Source organism: Macadamia integrifolia, chromosome 3, assembly GCF_013358625.1.
Source record: "Macadamia integrifolia cultivar HAES 741 chromosome 3, SCU_Mint_v3, whole genome shotgun sequence".
In the NCBI taxonomy this organism is placed as follows: Eukaryota; Viridiplantae; Streptophyta; class Magnoliopsida; order Proteales; family Proteaceae; genus Macadamia; species Macadamia integrifolia.
In genome coordinates, this window is record NC_056559.1 from 9,262,963 (window position 1) to 9,274,070 (window position 11,108).

The window sequence follows — 11,108 nt, forward strand, 5'->3', positions numbered from 1 at the left end:
GGTACTTGAAGTGATTCGCATGCCAAAGCCATGCCCTTGCACGTATCACAAGGTCATGTACGAATAGGGAAGATATGTTATTATATTTGAATGATAAGAACTTAATCCACATCACGTGGTGAGAGTAAGATACGTGTTAAGATCCCATTTTTCTCCAAAATACAGCAAGATTGGCTTGTTTGGCTAGCTGGTGGGTGTCACTGATAAGTGCGAGACCCACCAGTGGGACCCCCCTGTATGTGTACCGTGGGCCCTAGCAAACCCAGCTTAGGTGAGCACATTTATTTTGGATCCCTCATCGAAATGAGGTCTTATGTGCCCGATGATATCGGCTACTTCGCCCAAAAATGTGATTTAATATGTTTTGGTCCATAAATGGGTAAAACCAAATAGGCCTTACAAGATATTTATGAACCAAAGTATAAACAACACTTAAACCCTTGTCTCTCTCCCATTTATGATTTCAGCAAAGTTTGGTGGGGGGAGTAAAGAAGAGGGAGAGAAGAGGAAGAAGGAGAGAAGGAAGAAGGAGGAGGCTTCCCCCTTGGATTCTGAAGCCGCATCTTACCTTTCTGTGGCCAGAATAGCATCCGATGCCTTGAGATCTACATATTGAGGTAAGAAACACCATAAACCCTCGAAATATAATGAAACCCTTTTTGTGTGTCGTTGAATCTAGAAGATAATGGAACCCTGGTATGATTTCCATGAAGGATTTAAGAAGGGAAACAAAGATTTGGGAGTTATTGAAATGGCATTTGAGTTTGGAAAAAGGATCCGAAGATTTGGGGTTTTTCAAGTTAAGGTATGATTTCTTTCTCCAAATCTTGTTAGTGGCTTAGATCCATGGATCAATCAAGTAGATGAGGCTTAGAATATGTGAGAAATGAAGTGGGAAATCACCTTATTGGGTTTCCAAGAGTTGGAATGGAAGAAAGAAGAAAAACAGTAAAACCCGAGGAATACCGATGGGTAGGACCGGCGGGTGCCACACCTACCAGTGTTACCCACCTGTCTCCTCTCTGTCTACCAATGGGTAGGATCAGCAGGTACCAAACCTACCAATATGACTCGTCGGTCTAAACAGTTTGCTCAGGTGGGTTCTCCTACCCACCTGTATGACCCATATGTAGCCCAAATGAGCTCCGATTGAACTCAAACTCGCCGACAACCTTTTTCACGCTATTATAGGCATCGTGACCATATCCTACGTCAATTATAATCCCAAATTGGATGTATTTCTAAACTCTTTATCTGTGCTAGGTTTCAAAAAACTCATCTTCTCTCTCCAAATCATACCCTTACCGCGAGTGTTGATTCTTCTACAAGAATTGGTAAGTGGGGAGAGGACTTTGATCTTATTTTTCAGAGTGTTTTTGGCATCCTATGAATTCATAGACTATATTGACATTTCAATTGTCATTCCCATGCATATGCTTGATGTATGAATGATGCATTTAAAATTGAACATGTTATATCTTAAATTTCTAAATGCTTATTACATGCTTGGAATCATGAGAATGGATTTATCATATGATGTGGTATGGTGATGATTTTTTCGAACATATGTGAGATTTCTAGATTAGATGCCGTAGTCGGCTTGGAAACAAATGCATTGGTACACCATGGCATGGGACACGAAAGTACTATGCAATTGTACTATCTCATATAGGAGCATATGGTAGGATTTCATATTTCCTCGTGCTACAACCCTTCCCAACAGAGGTTTATGTGTTGGCTTATCATTGGGGGGAAGCGTCGGTCATGGACCGCCATGGTGGTTAGAAGTACGTCTGGCTGATCATTATGATAGTTGGAAACCTTGATGATATATTCAGAGGGCCAATCGTACTGCTTTTAATTTTTACCGTGGTTTGGCCACGATTTACTTTTCTGCTATGGTTCGACCACGATTTACTTTTTCGAGTGCTCACGGTGGACCTTCTCTAACAACCCTATGGGCGTATCGTGGGATGGAGAACTCTTCTCGAACCTGGGGCATATGCGTACTGTGGTTGTGAGTAGCACGTTACCTGTGACCTAATAATGATTGTTTAGGTGAAATAGGATTAAAATGAATCTCATGCATATAGTATAGTATGAAATACATTTGCTTGTGTGCGCCTTTCTTTCCATTTATTGAGCTAGTGAGCTCACCCCTCATGCACACACCTTTTTAGATAATTTTGCAGGATACTCTGTAGAGGAACCCATGCTGGGTCCCACTAATGAAACCCCAGTGGGGAATTTGTGGGTCCCCGAAGATTTCAAACACTATGACAGCTACCCATGTGAGGGTTGTGTTGCAGGGCAATAGTGACAGATTTTATATGCTGTATTATTTTTATTCTTTTGGTATATTTCCCTTTTGTGCTTTCGATAGTTAAATTGCTATTTCTTGTGTAAATATCATGCTTACGGGCCCATATATAAATACTTTATGTATAACAATTTGGGTATCAAGAGTATATGAGAAATTACAGGTAATCATTTATGACAAGACTTCCACTGAACTAGAATATTATATTTCATGATTACTTGTGGCTTGCTATGTTGTGGTTATTATATCAAATGATCCTAGTGGTTTTGGGTTACCCGAAGGGAACCCTGTCACCGATCCAGTTCTATGTGGACGGGGCGTGACAATATGTATCAGTCCTATTTAGGTCAGGTGACTAGTATGGAAAAAAGCAAGATTTTTCTTGGAAAAATTCCTAGTCCAAGAAAAGGAGAATTAAAGATGAGCTTTGTATTCCGGAGTGCAAGCTTCTTAGCCGATATCTGGGTGTGGAGATTTTAAAGGGGAGAGTGAAGCAAAGCTTTATTTTGCCTCTTATTGATAAATTCAAATCTAGGCTTGCAGGATGGAAAAGCAAGATGCTTTCTATGGTGGGTCGAGCGGAGTTGGTCAAGTCAGTGTTGGGCAGTATTCCTATTCACAATTTTTCCATTTACTTATGGCCTACATCCTCTGTTGCTCTTATGGAATGATGGATGAGGAATTTCATCTAGAGTGGGAATTCGGATTCAACTCGAGCAATTACTGTGAAATGGGATGTTGTATACACGCCAAAATCAGAAGGTGGTCTTGGAATTAGGCACCTGAGGGATGCTAACTCAGCTATGTTGGCAAAGCTGGCTTGGTTTATCAAGATAGATAGTTCTATGGTGGCATCCTTTCTGAGAAGTTGATTTCTCAACCCTACAGGTCAGCCTAAGCAAAATTATATATGCTCTTCGATCTGACCAGGGGTTAAGAAGATCTCGGATCATGTTTCCACTAAAGGGCGGTGGATAGTTGGCAATGGTGAATCTATTAATTTTTGGTCTGATAGATGGTTATCGGAGTCCTCTACAATAAACACTGTCGAGGTATCGCCTAATTAGCCATTGGTGGCTAAGGTAGCAGATTACATCCATGATAGGGAATGGGACCTTCCGGTGGTCCATTCTGGTTCATTTCGTCCTCTCTGCTCTCAGGTTCGGGTTGTTCCTCTGTCTTTGAGTCCCCACACTAATACGCAAGTCTGGTCTTTATCTCAATCAGGTACTTTCACTATCTTCTCAGCTTGGGAAAGTATTCAAAATAAAGGTCCTGGTTTTCCTTGTTTCAGCTTGGTTTGGGAAATCAGATCCCCCCTCGCACAACCATTTTTGGGTGGTGCACTGCTCACGGGAGACTTCCTACAGATGATCAGGTCAAGGCCCATGCGATTGCTTTGGCATCTAGATGTTCACTTTTTCAGGATGATTTAGAATCTCTTCCTCATATTTTTTTAAATTGTTGTTACACTCGGATGGTTTGGTCAGAGTTCTTCAAAATCTTTGATTTGCACTAGTCTGGTTTTCCCTCTATCTAAGAACTTTTCTCGTGGTGGAAAAGAAAGGCAAATTCAACTTCACTAAAATCAATCTGGTTAGCTTCTTTGATTCTTGTTCTTCACCAAATTTGGTTGGAAAGGAACCGCAGGCAATATGATAATTATACCAGATTTCCTAGTTTGGTGGTGAAAGCTACTTTCAATGGCTTATATGATTTCTCCTATTTGGCTCTGATATCCATCAAGTCGTTGAAGGATCTCTTGATATCAACATCTTTGGGCTTGATAAGAGCTACTCCCCAAGTGAAAGAAATTATAGAATTACATTGGTCTTGCCCTCTCATGGATTGCTTGAAAATTAATATTGATGGCTGTTCTTTAGGCAATCCTGGTTATGCAAGGTCAAGGGAATTTTTAGGAACCACTTGGGTTCCCCAATCTGTTGTTTCTGCTCCTTTAAAGGTATAGCAACAAACGTCTGGGCTGAGTTTGTTGCATTTTTTGAAGCATTTAAGATTGCTATGCAGCGTGGTTTTACCCGGATAGAGGTGGAGTGTGATTCCAAAGTAGTGGTTTGGTGCATCTCTCGGAAATCAATTCCATGGTGTTTCCTTCAGAAATGGCTCTCTCTTATTGAGTACTTAGACAGGATCCAATGGAAAATTCAATATTGCTACCATGAGATAAATATGGTGGCAGATGGGCTAGCAAAGCATATAATTTGGTTTTAGCTATATGGGATGTTCCACCAAGGTTCTCTATAGATGATATTGATTGGGATGCAATTCGCTTTTCATGATTGCTTCTTGGCCCATAGGGTGATTGTTTCTTTGGCCTGATTCCATTCTCTGCTGATGGCAATGCCGAAGGTGGGGAATGGGAACAGGGGTTTTTGGTTAATTTGTATCTTATAAGGCTTTGGCCATTTTCTCATTCTTTTTATTAATATACTTTTTTTGTCGCTAAGAGATCCTGATTATATTAAAATGAAAGAAGAAAAATAATGTACAAAGATGAGAAATAAAACGGCAAAGATTAACTCAGAGCTAGACTCCCACCTTCGGCATTGCCATCAACAGGAAAAAAGCCCCAAGAAAATCAACCCCAAAAAATTACAAGAATCTATAGCGAGGACGCATACTCGCGTCCTGCTCAAGGGCCATACGAGTCAAAGGAGGCAAGATGAGACAGGGTTTTGAAGTGCCCAACTTTGCTGCATTTCCTTCGTGAAATCAGTGAGAAATCTTCCAAACAGTTGACTATAAATAGATCTGAAGCCCTCTCCATCTTTGGAAGACAAACCATGGGATTAGACCTCTAGAAGAAGAAGAACCACTGCCACTGAGTCAACTTCGATCCACAGATTTTGAACCTCACAATCTCTTGCTTTTTCTATACCTGAGATTTCTGCATAAATTTCAAGTTCAAAATTTGTTTTGACACCAATTGCTTCCCTAAAGTTTGATATGATCTCCGCCTTATTGTTCCTAAGAACACCACCTATACCTGCCCTGCCCAGATTTCCCAGGAAACATCCATCAGTGTTAAGTTTAACCCAGCCATCTTGAGGGGGGCACCAAAATACTTCCATTGGCTCACTTGTCTTACTAGAGGGAATGGTAACACCAATGCACCAGGCACATAAGAGATCTGAAACAGAGAAAGATTTCCCAGTGAAAGTCCAAGATAAGTTTATCATTGATCTATTAGCTTATACAAGATAAATTTCTTGGTTGTGCATTATGTCTTTCATGTGCCATTTAATCTATTAGTTTCTTTGTGACAAATTTTCATGGACGGCTTTAAATCTTCCATGTCATTGAAAATAATGGATTCAGATTTATGGAGACCCTGAAAGTTTGAAATCTGATTATGATTCCAAACAAATATTTATTATCCTCTAATAAAGATTTATGGAAATAGAAAAACCATTCGAGAACAGTGTGGGACTACAGATGTTACCCATTATTTGCTGTAAAAGGACTAAAAATCAAGTAAATGGTTTAAGGATGCCAACCAAGTCTTCGTTTGCATGCAATCAGCCAACCATGCCTTGAAATGGATTATTTTCTAGCAAAGCTCCTTTCAAGTACTTTTCGTTTTGGGATAAGGTTTCCACTCCATAAGTAACATTTCATTATGTGCCTATAAAAAAAAGAAGACACAATCTTAGCACCCCAAGAAGAAAAAAAAAAGTCGCAGATTTATTTACATAATTGAAAGGAAAAAAAAAAATTTGATTACCTTTTTTCATCCTCTCCTCAGTCTTCCTCTTTTTGAATTTCTCTGTCGCCTAGTTGGTGCCATTCTAAAAGTTCTTATAAGCCACTCATCCTTGACAATGATATGTCCTATGACAATCCCAATTACCAATCCACATCCATAACCCATCAACATGAATTCCCAAACAGATTTGAAGTCATTTGTTGACTTTGATTTCTCACCTTGTTGTGGCATATCATCACTAGTGTTTCTACATTTCTTTGATAAAGGGAAACCACATAATCCTGGATTCTCAATGTAAGAAGTGTTTGAAAATGTATCGAACTGAGAGCTCCGTGGTATAGGTCCCTCAAGATGATTTTCAGAGAGGTTCAGGACCTCAAGGAATGTAAGATTAGTAAATTGCCAAGGGATTTTCCCTGATAGCTTGTTTCGTGAGAGATCCAACGATTCAAGTTGGGCCATGTTTCCAATCGATGGTGGGATTTGGCCGGTTAGGTCATTGTGAGACAAGTTTAAAAACACAAGTGATGTGAGCTCTCCAATCACTTTTGGAATTTCCCCCTGGAATTTATTGCAGGATAGATCAAGAGCTGTGTAGATGGTCATGATCCTCAGTAGCTCCATTTCTTGCCCTTTGATCATGATTGTCACTGAGTCTCTGTAGTAGGAATTTCCAATATAATGTGCTTCTGTTTTATTCCCATTCTGTAACATCATTGCCCTCAAGCTTTGAAAGTATTCAGCTGGCAAATCACCTGCAAATTTATTGGAAGAGATATCCATAATTTGCAGCAATGGGAACTCATTGAAGGTTCCCAAGTGTTCGATGGGGCCATAGAATCTGTTGGAATGCAGTACAAGAACTCGCAACCTAGGCAATTTTCCCAACCAGAAGTGGAAGGTATCAGATAACTTGTTCTTCCCAAGGTCTAGAACCTCTAGTGATGTGCAATTAGTCAATGACCTAGGCACTTGCCCTCCTAATATGTTTCCATTAATGTTGAGTGTCTTCAGGCTGCTTGCATTTGCAAAATTTTGAGGCATTCCATGAAATCTATTCTCGTGTACATCCAATACTGAGAGACTGCGAATGTTACCAAGACATTCCGGAATAGAACCGCTCAAATTATTGTGAGAGGCATCAAACAATAATAGGCTACTCAATTTGCATATTGACTCAGGGATTCCTCCAACAAAGCTATTGTTCGAAATTGAAAAGAATCTGACAGTGGATGATGGAATCGGGATAGACCCTTGTAGCTTGTTCCAACGAAGATCAAGACTACTTAATGGACATGACGAAAATTTTAGGAGTGGTTGCTCAAAAGCATATAGAGAGTTGTATGAAAGATTCAACTCAGATAAACTTTCCTTCCATATCCAATTCGGCAATTTCCCAGAAATGTTGTTATTTGAAAGGTCAAGAAACATGAGTTCATTTAGGTCCTTCAAAAATTCAGGGATTGCTCTCAAATTGCAAGAAATCAATGTCAATGAATATAAGGACTTGAGAGTGGAAGGATTTGAATGATCCGTAAAAGGAGGTTCCAAATCTACTATTCCATTGTAAGAAAGATCCACCTCAAGAAGATCCTCCTTCCATATCCAACTAGGTACATGTCCTTGGATTTGGTTGTTTGAAAGGTCTAAATACTGCAAATACTCTTGAGTTCTCAAGAACTCCGGGAATTCTTTTATGTGGCAAGATCCCAACCTCAACGAAACAAGCTGGAAATGAAAAGAAGAACTATTGTTGCCAACTTCAACTGACAATAGGTTGTTTGACAGATCAAGATCCAAAAGGTTCTCAAGGTTCCCAAACATGTCCAGCTTTACAGTGCCACTAAAATTGTTGGAACTCACACGCAGAGCCCAAAGACTAGAGAATTCAGAAAATGATTTTGGTATTTCTCCATTCAATTTGTTTCCAACCAAATCGATAGTTACCAATGATGAACTAGATAAATTATGAGACAATTCAAGTCGACCTTCAAGCTGATTATACGAGAGTTGTAACATCTGCAATGAAGGAAGTGCAAATAAAGAAGAATGGATTGTCCCATCAAGAAGGTTGTTGGACAAGTCCAAAAGTTCAAGATTTGGGACATTGTCTTTATTAAACGGAGGGACTGAACCTGTAAAATTATTATAGGAAAGGTCCAAATAGGCTAGATGGGTAAGGTTTGCTAGAGAAGATGGAATTGAACCAATGAAATGGTTCATTGTAAGGTCTAAAAAAGTTAGGTGGGTGAGATTTCCAATAGAATCTGGAATCGCTCCTGAAAAATTTGTGTTAGAGAGAGATATGTCCTGAAAGGCATTGTTATGTAGAAAATCTGGGAATTGACCATTGAGGAGAGAATTGTCCTTCACATGAAGGACCTGAAGATTGGGTAGATGAAAAAAATCGTTGGGGAACTCCCCATGCAATCTACAAGAGCTCAAACTAAGAGTCTTCAAATGAGAGAAATTGGCGGCCAAGAACTTAGGTGTTTCAAAAGAAAGAATATAGTTTTCACTAAGTAGGAGCTCCTCAAGGAAGACAAGCTGCGAGAAAGAAGAGTGAATGGGACCTGAAAGACCACAGGAGACCAAACTCAATGCGCATAGGTTGGGAAGAAACTGCGGCAAGACCTGAGACCAATCTCTTCCCTGTGCAGAGAGGTCTACCCTATCAAGGTATAGTTCCGTGAGAGATGTCAGATTCTGGATCAACTCTTTAAGGTTTGGTCTTTCCAGTTTAGCAGTAGTCTCATAACATAACCAACTCGAGAGATCAAGAGAAACTAACCTTGTTAGGCGTGAGAATTCCCAGGGTACTTGGCCGGAGAAACAGGTTTCGGAGAAGTTGAGATGGGTCAATCTTGGAAGGCGATCAAACCCAGATGGGAAAGGAGTCTGTTCAAATTGATTGTAAGCAAGATTGAGCCTTTGGAGATGATGGAGGCCGAAGAGGCTGCTGTTGGAATAGATAGGTCTTGAAAGCTTGGAACTCAAGTCAAGACCAATCACGTAACCAGTGGTGATGTTGCATGTGACGCTTTCCCATGAGCAACAATCGGTTTCTTGTTTCCACAAAGTGTTGGAAAATGACTCTTGCTGCAATTGCAAGAGAGCAGTCTTCTGATCATCTTGGCAAATGTGGTGCTCCCTCAAGAGGGTTGGTTGGGTCTGAGGCAGAAGGAATAGGACGAAAAAGAAGCAGAAGAGGAGAAGATGATCAGGAAAGGGGAGATCTCCCATTCTAATTGGGATAGCAAAGAAAAAGAAAATTATATTAAGAAATGGTAGAAGAAGAAGAAGAAGAAGAAGAAGAACAGCAGGCTTGAGATTGGATGAGGAAATCAAACAAGAGGTTCCCCTTTTATCTTCTCATAATACGTGTTCAACACGCTATATATGTTGACTGACTGATCAGTAACAATGCATGGTTCAAACTAAAATGAATTCTAACAAAATATAAGATTCAAAATGAATTAATGATGTTGAAAAATGAAGACTTATTTAATCACAAATCTATTTTCACTTTTTTTTTTTTTCTTTTGAAATCTAGTCATAGAAGATAATATATTCTTATGATTCATAACACTCCGGTGGATGTCCCTAAAAGCATCGATGCTTAGCCCTGTTTACTCTTGAACCAAGCAATCGGATTCAAGATTTTAAAACTTTGGATCGATCTCAATCAATATGGATTGAATTCGTATCAGTTGGTAATTGATAGATTTACCCTCTAGTCTCGCCATCCTTCTCACATCTCAAGTTCCAACCCAAATAAAGTTGGTTACAGACAAAACAAAGCATTGAACAAATATAAGAGGTTGAAAAAGACTAAAATGCTAGTGCATATTTAGACATACATGGGAAGATATATATGTCATTGAATTTGTGTATTTAGAAAATTCCCCCGATATCCAACCAGTTAAATTGCCAAAACATTTCTCCGTGAGAAAAAAAAATGACATGAAAACCAAGTCTTTAACGGTTGGAAAATGTCTAATCCATGGTGAGCCCTGGTTAATTGAATTTAATAACCATAAGATTTTGTAGATGACATTCCACATTCCTCTCTCTCTCTCTTTCTCTCTCTATTAGATCTATAGAGATAATACCCATTCAACACTCTATGTTGACTGATCAGTCAAACTTGTCTCAAATTAAGAATGAAATAATGATCTATGTCTTCTTTTATGAAAATTTCGGTAATTTGAAATTTCAACATTGGCAAAAGAAGACTTGTTTATTTTTCCCTTATGTGATTATTGAAGTTCTATCTATTGTGATAAGGGAAGTCATATTTGGAGTTCCCACAAATATGGTTTTCATTCTATCTATTGAAATGGAGCAACACTTGGTTGTTTCCCAGGTTGCATCCAACTAATAGTTAAAGAAATAGAATTTTGAAGGGTATTTTTGAAAATAAGAAACCTAAGAGGGTATTTGTGAACCCAGGGGAGAATGTGAATTATTCAATTTCTTTGGCTGTGAATAGGGGTTGTTCAGTATTTTAGGGTATTGGCTTATAAGGCAATGCAACGTCAATCCAGATTTTTTATTTTTGAAGACTCTGTAAATATTAACTTTTTCCGATAATTACTTGTTTCTATTCATATAAAAAAAAAAAAAAAAAAATTGGGGTGGGAGAAAAAAAAATAGTAGATCTACAGTCGAGATAACACCCCATTCAACACTCTATGTTGACTGATTATTAGAAGAAACTTGTCCCAAATTGAAATTGAAATAATGTCTCTACCAAAGGAAAATTTGATAATTTGAAATTTGAGGTTTGACAAAACTTGTCCTAAATTGAAATAATTGAACTAATGTCTTCATCTATGGAAATTTTGGTAATTTGAAATTTCAACATTGACGCGTGAAGACTTAATTATTTTTTTCCTGGTATGATTATTAATGGTCTGCTAGCTATTTTGAATAGAAGAGCCATATCTTATTCAACACGGTTAGAGTCATCTAGAGGAACAAGAAGTCATTATGGAGGATGAATTACTCCAACGACTTGAGGCAACTGTGGTCAGAGCAGATCCACCTTGTATTCATCTG

The 11,108-nt window shown here is 38.8% G+C and overlaps 1 protein-coding gene across 2 annotated transcripts; it reads right to left on the minus strand.

Annotated features, from left to right (window-relative positions):
- Positions 1-4,791: 4,791 nt before the first annotated feature.
- Positions 4,792-9,364, minus strand: LOC122073592 (receptor-like protein 20). 2 transcript variants are annotated; one of them, XR_006138834.1, is made up of 3 exons: positions 6,066-9,364; positions 5,839-5,966; positions 4,792-5,471 (listed from the first exon to the last, which is right to left on the minus strand). XR_006138834.1 is itself a non-coding variant. In XM_042638189.1 (2 exons), the coding sequence occupies exon 1, from the start codon at positions 9,288-9,290 to the stop codon at positions 6,072-6,074; it is 3,219 nt and encodes a 1,072-aa protein (XP_042494123.1). In that variant the 5' UTR covers positions 9,291-9,364; the 3' UTR covers positions 5,667-5,966; positions 6,066-6,071. The 2 variants fall into 2 exon arrangements, 1 of the variants encoding a protein (XP_042494123.1); XM_042638189.1 differs by lacking the exon at positions 4,792-5,471 and having other exon boundaries at positions 5,667-5,966.
- Positions 9,365-11,108: the final 1,744 nt, after the last annotated feature.

Excerpts from the sequence above, each read along its gene's own strand:
- LOC122073592 (XM_042638189.1), bottom strand. The coding sequence starts at position 9,290 with ATGGGAGATCTCCCCTTTCCTGATCATCTTCTCCTCTTCTGCTTCTTT.